The sequence below is a fragment of the Megalops cyprinoides genome, chromosome 25 (genome assembly GCF_013368585.1).
Source record: "Megalops cyprinoides isolate fMegCyp1 chromosome 25, fMegCyp1.pri, whole genome shotgun sequence".
Lineage (NCBI taxonomy): Eukaryota > Metazoa > Chordata > Actinopteri > Elopiformes > Megalopidae > Megalops > Megalops cyprinoides.
The window spans coordinates 10,597,632-10,616,531 of NC_050607.1; the positions used below are offsets into that span (position 1 = coordinate 10,597,632).

At 44.8% G+C, this 18,900-nt stretch overlaps 2 protein-coding genes and 1 long non-coding RNA gene across 3 annotated transcripts in view; 1 reads left to right on the forward strand and 2 right to left on the reverse strand.

Moving 5' to 3' along the window:
- Positions 1 to 7,222, reverse strand: part of LOC118771878 — a 25,839-nt gene extending 18,617 nt beyond the window's left edge. Inside the window, exon 1 of the long non-coding RNA XR_005004630.1 lies at positions 7,104 to 7,222. This is a non-coding gene — a long non-coding RNA (uncharacterized LOC118771878). The remainder of the gene's footprint in view (positions 1 to 7,103) is intronic.
- Positions 1,101 to 2,231, reverse strand: LOC118771877 (achaete-scute homolog 1a-like). Its single transcript, XM_036520012.1, has 2 exons — positions 1,539 to 2,231; positions 1,101 to 1,362 (listed from the first exon to the last, which is right to left on the reverse strand). The coding sequence occupies exon 1, from the start codon at positions 2,139 to 2,141 to the stop codon at positions 1,545 to 1,547; it is 597 nt and encodes a 198-aa protein (XP_036375905.1). The 5' UTR covers positions 2,142 to 2,231; the 3' UTR covers positions 1,101 to 1,362; positions 1,539 to 1,544.
- Positions 6,134 to 18,573, forward strand: LOC118771876 (phenylalanine-4-hydroxylase-like). Its single transcript, XM_036520011.1, has 13 exons — positions 6,134 to 6,220; positions 8,784 to 8,891; positions 14,007 to 14,190; positions 14,595 to 14,683; positions 14,814 to 14,881; positions 15,407 to 15,603; positions 15,937 to 16,072; positions 16,361 to 16,430; positions 16,702 to 16,758; positions 16,876 to 16,971; positions 17,358 to 17,491; positions 17,851 to 17,966; positions 18,211 to 18,573. Exons 1-13 carry the CDS (start codon positions 6,176 to 6,178, stop codon positions 18,252 to 18,254), a joined length of 1,344 nt encoding a protein of 447 aa, XP_036375904.1. The 5' UTR covers positions 6,134 to 6,175; the 3' UTR covers positions 18,255 to 18,573.
- The last annotated feature ends 327 nt before the right edge of the window (positions 18,574 to 18,900 follow it).

Consider the following 18,900-nt stretch of genomic DNA (forward strand, 5'->3'; position numbering starts at 1 on the left):
TTGTTTCACAAGCGATGATTCTGCTTGACTTGGCGATGCACTCGAGCAAGCTGAAGAGGCGAACTCAGCCAGACCACTAAAAAGCCCAAATATTCATGTCACGTTCCCGCTAACCTGACAACAGGCGAGCGAGCTGAACAACCCGTTTCTATTCATTAGTCGTACAGCGTTATTTATTTGGAAAATTACGCGCGACCGGATATTAAGCAGGAGAGTCACTTGCACTGTTGCGCGTTTAGCATTTCTATTAAATAATCAAACTTTTCACAATTGATTGGACGTTAGTTGTTTTATTAAGCCGGAATCAATAATACTACGTCTAATATTAAGGTAAAGATTGTCCCTGGATTTGAAATACAGCCTTTTATGGTTCTGGACACATTTTATGCTATCAGTGCAAACAAAGCGAATTGGATTTCCCTGTTCTGTTGGAAATGTGAGATATCAAAAGTCTACAGTGCATTATAATATTCTAAGATTTACACCCCAACAAAAAAGGAAGTACAAAGTAAAAAAAACTGTAGAAATGTTTATTATGAAACTATAGCGTAGAAAGCGCGTTAATGGACTTTTCTTTTTTATCGCTTGTCAATTAACCCTGATAGTTGTAAAGGCAGTGTAGGGAAGCCAACAAAGACAACACTCCATTGTACTCTGCGTTTGGACAACAGCTGCATAAACTTTGTTCGTAGTGAACTTACATTATGATATCACTTACTGCTTATTAAATAAGACACGCTGGTATTAAAGTAAAAGATAGGTCTGTCGAAGCCCTCTTTTAAACCTCACCACACATAATTGCTAGACCATTGTAGGCAACACGTTTAAAGAGATACAGATCATAAAAAACGCATATTGTAAAGATATATACATAGTTAAACATTGCGTACAAAATTTCTATAAATTTCTTATATACAAAATATACCTTAATATATTTTAAAACAACGCGTTTGACAAATAAAATTTACCATAATGAAAACGACAGAGATGGAAGCATTTTTAGAATTAAAACGTTTCAGAAGTTTACAAAAAGGTCTGAGATTATCAGATTGAGTTTAGCATAGTTTGAAACAAAATGTTACAAAATGTTGTGTGTGCTATTAGGTCAATAAAGGTCACTTCGATAAATGTGCGCTCCGAGGTTGGGTTCCACGCTGGCACCGGTTTATGAGAACTGATTCAGTCTGAGGGCTAAACGGGACGGTTTCACTGTCATTTGTCCTCTCGCGTCGGGTCACACCAGTCCAGACCAGAATGCAAAGCTAGCGCTGCATTGCTTATGGAGGGCCCTCGAGCTTCTCTGTCGCCTCATTTCCACGCGCATATGAGCATAGTCATCATCTCAAAACATAATCCATATCCCTGTAAAAGCACAAAGACACAAAAGGTCAGATATTTCAGTTAACTCGTCCGAATATCAATTATATTTATATACTGTGCCTTGACTCATAATTAACCATACATTTGACCTTTCATTCATATGAACAGCAGAAGTGGTCTAGTCTGAATAAAAATGATCGCTAAAAGATAACACGGACCAGAGCTCAGAACCAGGTGGTGAAGTCCAACAACTCCTGTTCCTCAGGGCTAAGCGGGTCATACGATCCTTCGTCCGAGAAGTAAGAGGAAACGGGAGAGCCCGCCATTGAGTTCATGTCGTTGGAACAGTTCTGTGGGATCGAGGGCGAGAGGACCCCGGACTGAAACGCCGCGCTGACAGCGTCATGCTCATCCAGGAGCTGCTGAAGCGCACGGATGTACTCCACGGCCGAGCGCAAGGTCTCCACTTTGCTCATTTTCTTGTTGGCTGTGCCGTTGGGAACGTGCTCCCGAAGCGTGGCAAAGCCGTTGTTGACCAGCTTCACCCGGTTCCGTTCTCTCTCGTTCCGTCTGGCCACTGCGTGCGGCTGCTGCTGGGGCAGACTGTACCCGAACCCCGCGAAGTTCAGCCTCCTCTTGCATCTGAGCAACTCGGGCGATGAGGAGCGCTGTCCTTTAGTCTGCTTGGAGGCAGATTTGCCGCTGCTCTGGCTGTCGGTAGGACTGAGTTGGATATTCTGTGCTGCAGCGGCAAAGAAGCAAGCCGGCGGCACGAGCTGCTGCTGGCAAATGCTTATTTCCATCTTGGCAGTGATATCCATTGGCAGTGAGCGTTGAGAGAAAATAGTAATGAAAGAAAGAAACCCACAGACCTCTTTGAATTGCTTTAAGGCAGCGAGCCCAGCTCGTGGCATTCGCGTGTAGGAAATGCACACACTTTTGCCGTTTTTATACGCAGTCTGGTCGGCTCTCTAGTCTTGCACTCTTCCCAAAAACTGCGCGAAATGATGTGAACTGGCAGCTGCAGGGTTTTTCAATACATTGGCAGCCCCCAAGCGTTGGACCTGACCACGCCTCCACGCGCTAGTTGTATTCACCTTGTGCTTCGAATGCTGCAGCAATGCGTGCGCCGGGCGCGTGCCACGCCAGCCACTGAATAAACAGCAGTCATCAAAGCTCAGCTGGGACCTGCGTTCAGCTTTCCAACAGAAGTCATATTTGGTCCCACAAAGTGTGCGCGTGTTGTCAGAAATGTTCATTTCCCCGATACATGTGAGATCCAAAAAATGTGCATGATCGAATACGAACGACATTCATTTACACTTATTCGTTCGGCAGACGCTTCTATCCAAAGCGACTTACAAGTGAGGCAGAGTACATCACAAACAAAAAGTCACAAAAGGAGTCAACACTATTAAGTGCTGCATGACCAAATCCCTGAGCACGACGCTTTGTGCAATGCAACAAAGTTGAATAGCAAATGTGAGGAGCTGATAGTTTCAGGTTTGTTTCGAGTCTTCAGTGCTGGGTATTGCAATATTATATCAACATTCCTGAACTACCCTGCAGTACACACCAGAAGTTACCTTTATCCTCAAAGTCCAGAACCAGATTTACAGTAATAAAAACGTTTTCCATTCTATATTATGAAGTGGACATATGTTTTGCCAATGCAAGATAAGAGACAAAAGAAGAGTTTTTTACATTCACCTGTTTGTGTTCGAAACTTCCCTCAGTAGTGCTGAAGGACAGCTCTCCTCTGCCATGAAGGGCCGATCAGAGTCACTTGCTGTTATTACACCGGAGGGTTTGCTGACCAGTTCTTTATCTTGCATTATGGGTTTTCTGCTTCTGCTAGAACTAATCACTATAAGGGCAAACACTAAACGGAGTGGTGAATCGCACTCATAAGCCCTGCATTTTAAGCATTTTTGTGTACGACTTGCAAAGGTTTTGTCACAGCAGGTGACACGTGGAGTCCTTCGACAATCGTCGTTTTTAATGTAGAAAAAAAAGGTCTTTTACTCTAAACAAAACTCTCCTCGCTGCAGTAATTAATGCGTGGAAGAGGGAGAGGAAAATGCAATAAATAGCGCAAGGCTTCCCTGTTGGCTCTAATATTCAAGTCCAGGGCAACACTGAAGACCCTCTTCCACCTCTGCACCCTCCAACTTTACTTTTTTTTCGTCTTTTTTGGCGCAACAAGACAGCTTACAAAAGAAGCGTGGGTTCTATTCATTCTCCCCCCCTCTCCCTCGCCATCCCGGGGCTTTCTGAAACCTATCTACGCGCCCTGTCAGCGCTGTCCCGAAGTCCAATTAGTGCTTTGTAAAGACTCTTTCTTCTTCTTGGTCTTGGAGCCGCAGAGAGAGAAGGCTCTGTTCGGACGGGTCCAGTCATCGCTTGCTGTTATAATTTATATGACAAGTGGACGCTGCAGTTTGTGTACAAACACTTCGGCTTTTTTTCTCTCCCGCTTTCCGAAAAGTTTGATTTTGCCGATGGTGAATGAGAAATAAAAACTCGGTGTGGTCTGCCTGTCCAGTTAATAAATCTCGCTTGGTGAGCAGATTCAATCTGTATGGTATTAAGAATCATTGGTACACTACTTTTAATCGCGTCTATTTCGAGCGCCTGCTAGTGCGCTGTCGTTGTTGATCTATCACAAAAGCGACTGATTAAACCAAATAAGCAAACCAGTAATTTCTAATTGATCCACATTTTTGAACCGCTTTAGTCGATTTTTTTCCCCCGGAAATCCGTTAGCACGTTTTCTCACAATGGTCCAGGTCGTCCATTGCAGCTAAATTTGAGGAAGTGTGGATGTTAAAATATTCATCCAGTGTTGTTTTTTTTTCTATGGCTGACTATCTGATATATGCTAAGATATGTAATAAATTGCAGTGTAGTTAGACATACTAAGGATGACTGTTCCAGAAGGTGGACATCGCTGGAGTAGATGTGAGGGCAAGCCGGGAGGGCAGGACTGCAGGCTGCGTGGGTCCCCTTTACGCTATCATGTGTCTGCTAGCTTCTAGAACACCCCTACATGTTACCAGTCAAAGAAGGACGTCATATTTAGGCTATTCTGCTAAAATATGAATACTTAATATTTCCGGTATTGGCTGACAAGTGCAAGGGAGACAGAAGTGGTCGGACAGAAGGACATAAAGTAGCCAATTAATTCTTCATGGATTTATAAAGACTCTTTAATTGGTCATTTTATATATTTTGTTAGCTAGGGAGGGGCAGCAACTAGAAACTTCACATTTAGATTGACTTGACCCGACGTCCACAGAGGGAGGTATTAAGGGAACCGTTCAGCTGAATTGGTTAGGATTTTTTTTTTCTTTCAATAAAGGTGCCATTATGTGTGTTAATCAAACAGTCGGAACAGAAAGGCCGCTAACGCACTACCTTGGAAGGTACTTAAGGAGTTTACTTAACCAGTAAAGAGGAGCGGCAGGTGTGAGTCCAGGTGTGCGCTAGCGGGATTCCCTGTCCCCGGAATACATCATTAAATGCCTCTGCGGCATTGTGCGTGTGGAGACTCGCCAACCACTTGTTGAAACAGGCGCAGCCAGTTAAAACAGTGCATTGGCGCCACCTGACGATGGGTAGGAAACAATGGCATATCACTGTTGGAAAATGCATGAACGACTTATGTAGTAGCACAGGCGAGAGTTGATATGGAAATTAACAGAACGGAAGATGCAACGCCTCGTCGTTCACTTAAAGTGCCATAGTCGTGCAAAATTACCAGTAGCTTTTAACGCATAGGCGTAACGTTAAGACACTTCGACAGCCCTGCGTGTTATCACACGACGTTGCACAAATGTAACTGTCATTTGCCGGTTATCAAAGTACCCATCTAGTTTTTAGTTTTTAACAGGTTAATAGTTGCACATTTTCAAAGCAGTGTGTACTTTTGTCACTTATTTAACATAAAAGGTAAAACATAAATTGAATATTTGTGTTATAATGATCGCATATCAGTATGGTTTCAATATCCAATATTTCCCCTTTATATATTATCCATCCACAAAAAATGTACCAGGCCTCTTCTAAAACGAACTTCAACAAGTGTTATTTAAAAGGTGACATACACTGCCACCTAGTGTTGTTGGTTTGCAATGCAATGAGCTCGCAATGAACAGAGCAGCACAGAGATCTTTTTCATAAGGGTCTTTAAATCTGCGTGCATGCGTGTGGATTTATGTAGTAGAAATCTCTTCCTCTGCAGATGAATGCTTTTTGTTTTATGTCGCCTCTTTGTGGCGCTAAATCGCGACAGCTGTTCATCGTTCTTGCCTCAGTCAGTACACACCGTATAACGGTCGCGCCCGCATCCAGGCATGATTACGCAAGACTCCCTTGTAAACGCTGACTTTCGGTAGATATATTCTTGTTATTAATTATTTGATCTAACTGTCTGATAAAACTGCCATTTCTAATCACATGGACACTTAGTTGTTTTATTTTCCACACTGTATAAATTGTTACAATTATAATTATTAAGGGAATTAGGGTGCATTCTCTTACCTGACTATTACCTGCAGCCACAAAACAAGAAGTGGTATTCGAGTTGTGTAGTTTGGCAACAGAAAACGGTTCGTGGAGGAATTCATTTTAAACAGACAACCCCTGACGATTAGAGCCAGATGTGCCGATTTGGCAACAACTGTGGCCCAAGTGCGTCGCGTGACAGGGATCCAGACCGTGGGCCCATTGAGTGAAGGGGGTGTGGTATCACGTGGTCCCACTTATATACCAGGAATTTGGGTAGCGCCACACAAACAAACTGGTAGCGGAGCGCATCAATTGAACATCATCACAGAAACGCGAGCTAAAGACAATGGACGCAACATTCCGTAAAAAGAATGGAGAGAATGGCACACAGGTGATTATTGTTATTTAGAGTGAATAATGTGTTGCAAATTATAATATAATATAATATAATATAGAATTGTAAATTGTTTTCACGTTTTAACGGTGTATCTATCATTTTATATTATTTATTTTTTGAAATGAAAACTTTTTGTGATGCTGTTAATAGTGGTGGTTTCAGTTCAAACTATAGTTTCAGTGATACAGGAGAGAACAGTGGATTACATCATTTTGCAGGTCGAAGCGCTGTCCCGAACTGGAATATTCTCAGCAGTCAGCAGATGCCCGCATGGCATTGTTACCTCTTTATAATGAACACCACGAGGAAAAGGAGCTGAACTTTTAACAATGCACTTATTACAAATACACCATCAACAAGCTTACTGTACACGTGTTCCCGTACTACAGAGGTGTAGCAACGTATATTCATGACATTAATGTCAGTTATTATGTGTTTACATAACGTGCCACACATCCTTCCTGTAGTCTTAATTTGATAAGTAACGGGTAATTTTAAATGAGAAGGCTGCAGATACCAAATCAGACGTTAACAGCAATTCAATCAGTTTCATGCACCTTACCTGCAAAGTATCAATTACTAAAAGGAACAACTCAAATATATATATATATATATATATATATATATATATATATATATATATATATATATATATATATATATATATATATATATATATATCGAGTACTATTTATCGGCTCTCAATACAACTTTAAAAAAAACGCACAGCTGCGCTTTTGGTCTTTGTCCAGTTGGCACATTACGGGAAACCTCAGCCGGACGAACCACCCTCCAGGCAGTCCAAAGAGGAATCTTTATTGTAACGACTTTCACACACGAACAACGACTGAATAGACAAATAAAATCCATCGCTTACCTCGCCTGCTCGTGATCTCTGGGCTTTCACTGTTGTTGCGTCTGCGTTGTATAATCGATTAATCAAAGATTACCCACTCAATATGCACGCGTTTTATCCCGCGAGTGCCATGCGTTCTGCCTTTGTGGAAGGTACCTAGCCAAGGTAACCAATAATGCTCCGTAGTAACTTGCGAGCTTCAAACAGGGGAGCGAGATAACCCACCTTTGATCCCATAGTGGTCCTGAGCCCATTTTGAATGCGTTTGCTAGTTTTAGTTTGGATCGCTCAACAGCCGCTGATTCCTCTTTACATAACTCTTTCTAACCGGAAAACGCAACGCTTGTGCACCTTGCATTAAAAACCGTTAGCAAAGAGAGTTAGACAAGATAACTTTTTTGCCAAGAGAATTTTTTTTCCATTCATTTAAAAGTAGTTTTCTCCCAGGTATATCTAAGCAGGTTTCACCTGCAGCGCACAAAACAGAGGCACTAAATCGGACTACGAAAAAAAGTTAATTGCTCATGGTTTGTCTTTATTGAAATCAGCTGGGTTCTTAATCAAGTAAAACAATCAAAAGCAGCATTAAAGAAATGCAAACTCTACGCCCCCTGCCTGCAGTTTGCTGGATTGTTATGATTACCACTGTCAGTGCTACTCCTTTAACTGAGGAAAAAGAAGAAGACTGTGTAGTATTAAGAGCCTTAGTGTAAAGAATGTGGCTTTCTTACTTCAGCCAGAAGAGTAAGGGGCTTTTTCTAAAGATCTGATCAGAGGACAAAGGTGAAAGATTAAAGGTGTGCTGACTCTGACCTGTAGGATAAGTACACAGGAATGTAAGTGTGATTGATGTCATGAGTTTTTTTTTTTTTTTACACCAGCCCCCACCCTCCCCGCCTAAAACACACAGTTTAATTTTGGCAGCCCCTCAGTGCATCCTCAGTTGTAAGACTGAGAGAAGAAGAGACGGAGAGACAGACAAGTTTATGGCTGCAGCGATTTGATGAGGTTAAAGGTCACTGTGCTGCAGCAGGTTCAGGTTTAGAGCGCCTTCCATGCAGATCTGCATCTAATCACAGCCGGCAAGCCCATCCTATCCTGAGTGCTGAGATACCCAAAGAAGGAGTGTGCTGGATTCACGTCCCTCATCAAACACTTCAGTGCGCTGCCAATGAGTCAGTGACGGTCCAGCACCCCGGGCAATCAGCGCTGTGCGTGCTGACCACTCAATGAGAAAAGCAACGCAGTCCCATTCACGATGATTAGAGCAAGCCTTTTGTTGCCATGTAACCTCAGCATGGCTCCACATTCCCCACAAACCTCACTGGCAGCTGTTGGGCACCACACCTTCAGTCCAGATGTCCCCCACCTCGTGTCGTGCCACGCCTCTCGGCATTTTCGATTTGAAGGGTGGCGGGGCGCATGTCTGGGCTGGGAGTACAGCACGGCAACGGACCTGCATCGAAGTGACAGTAAACAGGATTTCAGCAGGGTGGATGAAACTATGAGGGTCAGGTTCACTGAGTGCTGAAATGAGCTGGAGAAAGCAGGGAGAGCAGAGCACCTCAGAATGCCACCTAGAGTTCATCAGCACGATTATAGATAGAGGGTGAACACCCCTCAGCAAGCGTGAATTGGTACAGACGAGGACAGAAAGCCAGAGGTGATGACCCTCTATCTCTCTGTTCTGTCACCTGGCAGGACTCAATGTACCTGGAGGAGCAGACCAACAAGGTGGGGGTGCTGTCCTGCATCTTCTCCCTGAAGGAGGAAGTGGGGGCACTGGCCAAAGCCCTGAGACTGTTTGAGGTTAGTTCTCCTGTGCAGACACACACACGCACACACACACAAGCATATACATTTATACAGTTAAACATGTCTACATACACAGCAAGACCCAAGAAACAAGAGCCACAAAAACTACTGTTTGTACTGTCTGCAGGTTTGGACAAATCACAGATACACTAGTGTGATTTTTTTCAATGATTTCTCATTGTCACAGACAAACCCATCATCTGTGAGCTCACATGACTGAGAAAGTCAGCAATGGCTTCTCTTGAAGTGTTATTTTCATCAAAGTGAATTGTCCATACCTAGGTATAAACGACTTGGTGCTATTGACCAATGGTGAGCGACTTGTCATGTCATTCGCTGACTTCAGACAAGGTGATTGTGTGGGAGAGAGACTGCAGGCAGGGATGAGAGAGGTAAACTGAGAGGACTTTACCACCAGCACTCCGTCAGAAGGAGGACATCTGTTTTGAGGAGACACGATAGTTTCCTGCAGAGCTGGAATGCTTCCTTTTGCATGGTGGAAAGGTTTTATTAATACAGCATCTTTGATGAGACAGACGGCTCTCAATGCAGGCCAGATGTCCTGGCATTGTTTGACAGCAGCAGGGAGAACTGCCAGGCCTGAGACTGAGTGCGGCCTTGGTAGGAACATGCAGGAACACTTATAGGAGCATCCTACTGTGAATATCACTCCCATAGGAACATATGCTCCCTCTGCTTGTCAACGTGTTCCTGTTGTGATTATCACCTCGACGGGAACATGTTCCTGCTGTGATTATCACAACGACACGGGCATGTTTCTGCTGAGATTATCATCCTGATCAGAACACGGTCCCACTTTGATTGTCACGCTGATAGGAACATGTTCGTTCTGTGAGTATCACAGTCAAGCATGAAGGACTTGATTGATTAAGTATCATAACAGAACCTATACATTATAGGACCCTTTTCATATAAACATTCAACACATGCTCTCATGGTCAGACCTAATAACCACTAGACCTTCTCACCAGTCCATCCGCGACAAACACTAAATCCACAGACACTTTTAGTGTGTACAGGTTACAGAGGAAAGCAGTCAGCAGTGCAAGCTGCTCCCTTTGCTCCATTCAATCGCTCCAGAAGACACAGAGTAAATCTAACACTTCATGCTTTTACTGAATAAGTGCTGTCGTGGTGCTTTTTGAACGCTGCAGTAAATTATGGAGGTTACTTGTGTTCACCCTCGATCACAGCACACCTCACAGGCAGACTGCCTTTCTAGTATCTTCTTTCCATGTGCATCGGTCACTTCATTTTCACCGATGGCATGTTCCAAACTCATTCACTGTCCTAGATCCCCATATTCTGATTCTGATTCCTTCTCCAGTCATTCTTCCATTCCAGTGTGTGTGTGTGTGTGTGTGTGTGGTAGCTCTCTGGTAGCTCTCAGGCTACACTGAATTACAAGAGGACAGAGAAAGGGGTCTGATAGTGGTTTGAGTTTAACACAGTGTGTATCACCTGCAGAGAGGGTGGGGAAACATTGCGTAATCAACCATATGGAAACGGAATAAATGGGTAACGTCTCTTTAAAAATATGTCTCGCAGAGTAGTTTGAAACACATGCATCCACATCTCTCCCCGACTCCTCAATCACTCCAGTAATCTCTGGCAGCTCTCACAAATCCTGTACTGCAAAGTACTCTCTTCATTGAGGCTTACAGCGTCATTGTTTGAGGGTATTAGTGTTAGAGACTGTCACAGACTAGCCACAGAAATATAAGTAGTTGAGGCTTTGAAGCAGATTAGCCATAGTGGCATTATATGTGCGGCAGTTTGGGAGAGATTAGCTGCTGATATGGCTATAAGCTTGACATGGTGCAAAGGGTGGAGAAAGGCTAAAGTCAGTCAGAAATTTGAGTGACTTATCCGTCAGAAACCATAGACATGCAATACACAGTCCGTGACAAGTTGTACTAATGATTTTGACACTTCAATGAGACAGGTGTCACAGGGTCACATGATCTGTACAGTGCTCTTTCGGTGATAAAGCAAGTCGAGGCACAGTCAGAATCATAGTTTTCCATGCTCTCTCTGTTCAGTCTGCTGGGAGTTTTTAAAAGATATCAGCTGTGGCAGTTTTCAGACAGGTCCTGTGCACAGTCACCAAACTGGCTACAACTCATTTCTGCAATCATGTCTCAGCTCCTCTCCTTCACCCCTCCTCCTCACTCTCTCCATCATCCCGCTTTCTCCCCTCCTCCACAACTCCAATATGTTCTCTCCTGTTCTAATATCTACAGGGGGTCAACCTTGCTCTATCATGTCTGCAACACCACCCTTGAGCTCCAAGCCAAATATGACACCAGTTACCTCTTAACATCACATTTCCCCCCTCACATATCTTTTGTTAACGAATGCCACAACGGCAGATTCTTTGTGTGGAAATCTCTTTCTGAGGAATCTCTGCTAAGCTCCCTCTCAGGTGACCTGGTGGCACATGCCGCTTGCCAGTGTTCCCTCCTCTTTGAGCCCCCATGCCAGTGTGAAGTTTATTCTGGCGCAAGTCAGTCACGTGACTTCTAACTTCTGTTTAAATAGCTGTTTGCCGACGAGCGTTGCACCAAACCGACCTGTGTTTGCTGTCCAGCTTCCAAAAGGTCGGATTTTTATCTAAGAATGTCATGTTTTTGTGTTCTGTCCGGTTCTCGGTCTACATGCCCCGCGGCGTGCTAATGTTTGTGTCACTGGCTGGTGCGCTCCGCCTCTGCTAAACTATTAACAATTTCTCCCTCTGATTTTCCAGTTCATATGACCATATCTGTTTGACCAACTTTGCTTTGTGTGACATGACTGTCTGACTGTGTCTCAGTTCACTGTATAGTGGTGTGTGTGTGTGTGTATGTATGTATGTATGTTTGTGTGTGTGGATGTTTTTGTGTGTGTGTGTTTGTGTGTGTGTGTGTATGTGTGTGGATGTTTTTGTGTGTGTGTGTTTGTGTGTGTGTATGTTTGTGTGCGTGTGTTTGTGTGTGTGTGTGTGTGTGTGTGTGTGAGGAAGAACTGGTGTCAGTGCATAAGTGCTTGTGTTCACCATGTGTTTGGTCTTCCAGTAGTAAATGTTCGGGGGGGTCAAGGTCAGGCATCCCCCTCACAGATCAATACCGAGTCTGCCAAGCGCCACCCTCGCAGCCTCACCGTAAACATTAAAGGGCTCTGCTGGGCCTATGAGCATCCATGGTCCCACTCCACCCCCTCCTCCACCCCTCGTTCTCCCCCCAAAAAACTCTCACACCCCAGCCAGCCAACTCTCATCCAATCCCATTCCCCGGCCTCTCAGACCCACCCTTTCTTAGAAGCGGACCGCATTCGCAAATTCTCTTCACCATAACACATGGTAGTGGTCACAGAACCCCCACAGAGATGCAGGGGGAAAAAGCACGGACCACCATACTATCTGCATTCTCTGTGCCCTTATTGGAAGGAGTGCCAGACAACCGACCAATCCAAAAGAGGAATGTCTTCCCAAAATCACAACTCACAACAGTAATGACCCAAAAGAATTCTTGGGGACATTGGGAACATTTTAGCATGTTCAGCTGTCTTCTAACTTCCGCAGATATGGCAGGAGATGCCAGCATTTCCCAGTCCTCCTCGTGTTTTAGTGTGGAATACTGAAACTTGTTCCCTCATACAAACTCAGCAGCTGTGTGATTTCTGGCCCATCCAGTTACAGGTCATGTGAACCTGCCCGGTCAGTTCAGCGGTTGTGTCCATGTGTCTGTATACATGGCAGGACTCCAATTACGCTTCACCTGAATCTTAGAACCTCCTCAGACTTGAGCACTAAGACCCAGCAGCTCCAAAGACACGGATGCACTGAGACTCAGGAACTCAGAGACTCAGTGGCACAGGGACTTAACACCTGTTCAAGGTCAGGGCCACTGAGACTCAGCAGTTCCCCGACCTCAGTGACCCCGACACTGGGACACAATAACACCCTGTTTACAGAAGCACAGAGACTCTAGAGACACAGATAGAATCACAAACATATTGTTTTGTAAGCACCGCCTGTGCCCATATGGTATTCATATCCAGACTCCATAAAGCCTGTGGGCTGGACAAATGAGCTCCAGATGGAGCGGGTCATGTGACCCCACAACGCTCACCATCCGCCTCCTGAAAGGACCTATAGCTTTGAGCAGTTATTTCACTCCCTCTGCTAGCTTTACGACAATAACAGCAAAACACCTCTTTATAGCCAATAACAATTATTCCTGAGTTCTGATTTCCTCTCCTACGGCTGTAAACCTTATTTGGTGGATTTCACAGCACACAGAAAGTCGATAAGGCAGAAAACATTATATATCAGAGACTGTCAAGACCACACAATTAATTTGTTGAATTAATCAACCTAAGCTGTCACAAGCTGGGTCCTGCGGTTTGGTCTGTGACACGTTGAGCTCCACAGCGTCTTGTGAAACAGACCTGCTTGCGATTGTAGCTATTCATCCAATTGTCTTTTGCGCCCTCAAGTGGCGAAAGAAAGAACAGCATATCTTTTTGTTAAATTTTTTCCTCTCTGATCCTTCTGTTTGTTTGCTTGTGAACAGGATGATTTGGGGGGGGGGGGGGGTTACTTGTAGGTTTGGATTCGGCTTGGCGATATGACACTGGGAGATGGCTGTGGTACAAGGAAGAAACATTTTGATTTGATAGCGCTGCCAGGGCATCTTGCCACTCCAGATTTGCAATGGATTCACAGCCTTTTCACTAATCAGTTGTTCCTCTTTACATCAGTATTTTTGTTCCAATTTAAACGTTTCTTGATCCTGTTTGACCTTCTGCTGTTGTTCTGTGGTCCGTTCTCTATTTGTCTCTCTGGTCATCTGACTCTTCCTCTGTTGTAGTGTGTCATTCTGGTTGTTCCTATTGGTATACCGGCCCAATCTTTAGAGAAGCTTTCCAGACTCACACATTAAAGAGGGAAAATGCTCAAACAAGGAAGGCTGGAATGGATGGAAAAGATGCCAGTGCATGCTGGTCTGTTTAGGACACAGGAAGCAGATAAATAAAATAAAATAAAATAAAATCTAATAAAACCACGGTCGGTCTGACGGTCACTGGCATTATCTCCGCGCGCCGCAGGACAAGGGCATCAACCTGATGCACATCGAGTCGCGCCCATCGCGCCTGAACAAGGAGGAGTACGAGTTCTTCGTCAGCGTGGACACCACCTACGCCAAGGCGCTGGACGAGGTCATCGACGGGCTCCGCACCCAGATCAGCGGGCACGTGCACGAGCTCTCCCGCAGCAAGAAGGGGGACACAGGTGCGTCCAGTCAGGGGGGGACATGGTGGAGCATGGTGGTATTATTCTCAGCACACTTTTTACTACTTCTGCTGTTGTATGGCTGCTGTTACTATGGTTACTACTATTGTCACAATTATAATGACTAGCATTTCTGTAGTACTAATCTTCTACTACTATTCCGACTCTGTTGTTGCCATTCAGTAGTAATGCCACTGTAGTAACTAAAACATGATATTGACACTATTCTACCATTTTCACTGTCTGACAGTAGTGAAATTTGCACTGGCCAGGGTGGTGATGTCATGTTCACTGAGACTCAGTGATATTCCCACTGGCCAGGGTAGTGATGTCACCTCTGCAGAAACTCAGTGATAATCCCAGGAGGACCCAGTGGTGATATAATCTCTCCCTCGTGTCTGCAGTGCCATGGTTTCCCAGGCACATCCAGGAGCTGGACCGTTTCGCCAACCAGATCCTGAGCTACGGCTCAGAGCTGGACTCTGACCATCCCGTAAGGAAGAGAAACGTCATATTCCACAGAGCAGATTTCTCATAGTGTTGAAACTCAAAGGTCTTTCTGCCACACCTGAACAACGTTAATCCTCAGATCTGATTTCATTTGCTTTTGTCTTGGGATCCAGGGTTTCACAGACTCAGTGTACAGAGCCAGGAGGAAGGAATTTGCTGACATCGCCTACAACTACAGACAGTAACTATCGAACAGGATCTGGAATGTCATATTGTCTCTTTCTCTCCACACAAATACAGAAGTGGAGCTGGGCCCCACCGTTACATCTGGCCCCCGACTGTAGTGTGTTATTCTGTAGCAGTAAAGATATCAGCATCCCATCAAAATTCAAGAGGGATGGGAGCTTATAAATAATATAAAGAAGAATTCTCTCCCAGCCCACATGTATGCCTGTGTATGTGACAGCAGGCTTGTATGCGCGTGTGTTCTTACACATGTATGCAAATGAGTGTGCTGTGTTACGTGCTTGTGCAAGTGTGGTGTCATGTTTGCATCTGTGTTTGTGAGCGTGTGACTGTGTGTTGTAGTGGGTGTGTCTACATGCATGATTGTGTGTGTTGTGTATGTGAGTGTATACACTGTTGCGTGTGTATCTGCGCGCATTAGTGTGCTGTTGTGTCTGTATGTGAATGAGCGGGCGTGTGTTGCTCCGTGTGTACGTGCGCACGCGTGCCCGTGTGACTGACAGCACGCTCCCGCGTCCAGCGGTCAGGTCATTCCGAGGGTGGAGTACACGGAGGACGAGAGGAAGACGTGGGGGGTGGTGTTTCAGGAGCTGAAGACCCTGTACCCCACGCACGCCTGCCGAGAGCACAACCGAGTGTTCCCCCTGCTGGAGAAATACTGCGGCTACAGGCAGGACAACATCCCCCAGCTGGAGGAAATCTCGCGCTTCCTGCAGTGTAAGAACCCCGACAACGTTGCGACAACGCCGTTTCAATGCCTTTTCAATGCTACTCACAGTGTGAGAAAACGTGGACAACACATTCTTGCGGTTTCAGCACTGCCGTAGGGTAATTCTGTTTGTGTTAGAGAGAGTAAAAACAGTGCTCTGCTTCCTGCTACTCTCGGCATAAACACACACAAACCGACACACACTCACATACACAAATACAGGAACGAACACACACACACTCACACTCACATACAAACAAAAGAACACACAACTGCACCCAATCAGATGCTCACCCACAGGCTCAGTTACACACACACTCAGTCACTCACTTCTCTCTCAGCGTGTTCGGGGTTCAGACTGCGTCCCGTAGCTGGGCTGCTCTCCTCACGGGACTTCCTGGCAGGACTGGCGTTCCGGGTCTTCCACTCCACACAGTACATCCGCCACGGGTCCAAGCCCATGTATACGCCTGAGCCGTGAGTAGGGGCAGGGGGGTTGTGGGTGAAAAAAGCTTCATATCTAGCTCTGACTGTTCAGCATAACCATGTAGAGAGAGCTGGATACTTGCACTGGCAAGAGAAAGGGTCAGTCCAACTGACACACTGCTGAACTTTACAGTAACTGCATTATAACTTACGACTGAGCAAGAAGGAAAGGAGAATTAAAGAAGGGTGGGGATGATGGTACTAGGAGAGTGATTAAACAGAGCATGAGGTGCTGCAGTGACCGTCTCCACAGTATACTAAAGCCGTCCCCCCTCACAGGGACATCTGTCACGAGCTGCTGGGACACGTGCCTCTGTTTGCGGACCCCAGTTTTGCCCAGTTCTCCCAGGTAACCTATTCAGTGCATGAGACACACTACCACAGCCACAGTCACCGTGGCCACCATCACCGGGGCACCCACAGCATAGACAGTATGGTCTGAAACGTAGACCTGACAATGCATACGGGCTACTTTTAGGAAGCCAGGGGAAACAGGCAATCACACAGCAGGAAAACACTGCAGTGGTCTGGGTTGTTGTACAGCTTTAAAATCTTTGTGTATAGAAACTGTTTTCAGTGGAGCAAATTCAACTGCTGTGGATTTTTTTTTGTCTGGGCAGGAAATTGGTTTGGCTTCCCTGGGGGCCCCTGATGAGTATATTGAAAAGCTTGCAACTGTGAGTAGAAGAGGAACTTCATCACCACCATCGTCACTATGATTATGATTATTATTATGGTCATCAATGCCATCCCTCTCTTCCTCATGGTAAACCTCCTCTGTGTCTCTCCCGCAGGTGTACTGGTTCACGGTGGAGTTTGGTTTGTGCAAACAAGGCTCTGAGATCAAGGCCTACGGAGCCGGACTACTGTCATCCTTTGGGGAGCTGCAGGTAGGCATCAGCTCTCAGCTGCGTTCCCGGGTCTGAGGTGACTCAATGAGTCTCAGTGAATCTGTTTCAGGTGTGTGGGTGCCACATGAATGTTGGAGTCTATCTTGTCTATGGTGGCTTAAGGGCTGCATGGGTTCATCTGGTGTGAACACCTGTATCTCTCACGTATGGGTGTTTTCTCATGTGTCTCAGTTGAGTATGGATATGTTTTGTGTGTGGTGGAGTGTAACCTGCAGGAATACGAATTCCACCGAGGTTTTCCCGATTTTTCATTTCTGATCCTGAAAGTTTGTAATGATGTTATAATTTCCCAGCAGATCCCAGGTCTCTGATTGATCATGGTGGATCACCATCATAATTCTTTCTGTTTTATACTCTCCCCACAGTACAGTCTGTCGGATAAGCCAAAGATCCAGCCATTTGAGCCCGAAAAGACCTGCGTTCAGAAGTACCCCATTACTGAGTTTCAGCCCACGTACTTTGTAGCGGAGAGCTTTGAGGACGCTAAAGAGAAAGTCAGGTACAGTGCTTTTCACCAGTAATTTCCTTACAGACAGCCATTACGAATAATCAAGGACCAAGGACCATCTAACGGTAAAACCATCAGGCTCTGAGTAACAGCCAGGAATCACCAACTGGATTTAAACCCAGTAAAGAAAGGCTCCTTCAAGTAACCTACAAAAATCAAGGAGCCTTTCAGCTTTAAAACAACACAATACGGGGCTGTGAGACAAACCATTCCAAATCATTCCAAAGACTCTTGAGTTTCTTGAGTAGTTAACTGCTGCCAGTAAAGTTACGGTCCTGAGAGAAAACTTGCCCGCCTATATGACCGCTCTGTCACTTGTCCTCCTGTCTGTGTTCTGCCCCAAAAAACAGGAAGTTCGCCGCCACTATTCCCCGGCCTTTCTCGGTACGCTACAACGCCTACACTCAGAGCATAGAGGTTCTGGACAGCACTCAGCAACTCCGCAACCTGGCCGACAGCATCAGCGGTGAGTCCGCTGAACTTCTGCAGCAACCTTCCTGCAGCAGGGTGTGCTCAGATAGCATGTCCTCCCCTTTAGCCCCAACTATTTAAGTTAAGACAAACGACAGAGCACTGGAAACCATTTAAACACGGTTGGGTGAATTTATCACTAAAAGCCACACAGAGTTGGGAAAGGGGTCCATGGATGTTTTCTGGGAGGTGTCCCCGATCGGCAAAACAATCCCCCCATTTGTCTCATTTCTTTTCAGGTGAGATCGGCATCTTGTGCAACGCCCTTCGTAAAATGGAATGAGGAAAATGTTGCTACAGTGTGGGAGAGGCCACTACCAGTCCCCTGATATGAAGGTTTTTCCACTTGCATGTGATTCAGCTATCCCAATTCTATTCTGTATTAGACCTGGCATATCCCAGTTATAATCTATATTGGACCAGTCATAGGAGTTTATCCCTATTAGACCAGTTATAGAAATTATAATCTCAGTTGCACCATTTTATATTATCTTCCTGCATTCTCTTCGTGGATATCTTTGTTTTATATGAATATATATAACCAAAGGCAGCAAACAATTAAAAAGTCACTGTAAACCACCTAAGGCATGTTGGCCACTGAATATTTCTTTAACATTGTATTTATTTTAATGTGCATGAAACAGCAGTTATTATGAAATTTTTGATTATAGTTACACAATGAATAGAAATAATACCTTCTTGCAGTAAGAATTTTTGAGACTTTTCAATTTTTTGAAATTATGAGTGATGTTTGACTTTCTAAACAGTTTTTTGGGACTCTTGGCTAATTTCACTTCATGTAAACTTCCAAAGTGTACACTGGTTAAAATCTGCATAAAGTATCTTGTGTTCACTTCAGAAATATTAACATGGAACCTGAAGATATTTCACCATCTACATTATATCTAATTTAACAAATTAAATGAAAT

Bases quoted from the DNA above. Each gene is read 5' to 3' on its own strand.
- LOC118771877 (XM_036520012.1), bottom strand. From the start codon at position 2,141: ATGGATATCACTGCCAAGATGGAAATAAGCATTTGCCAGCAGCAGCTC.
- LOC118771876 (XM_036520011.1), top strand. From the start codon at position 6,176: ATGGACGCAACATTCCGTAAAAAGAATGGAGAGAATGGCACACAG. The intron at 14,191-14,594 runs GTGCGTCCAGTC...TCGTGTCTGCAG, and splicing joins CAGCAAGAAGGGGGACACAG to TGCCATGGTTTCCCAGGCAC. The intron at 16,972-17,357 runs GTAGGCATCAGC...CTCTCCCCACAG, and splicing joins CATCCTTTGGGGAGCTGCAG to TACAGTCTGTCGGATAAGCC.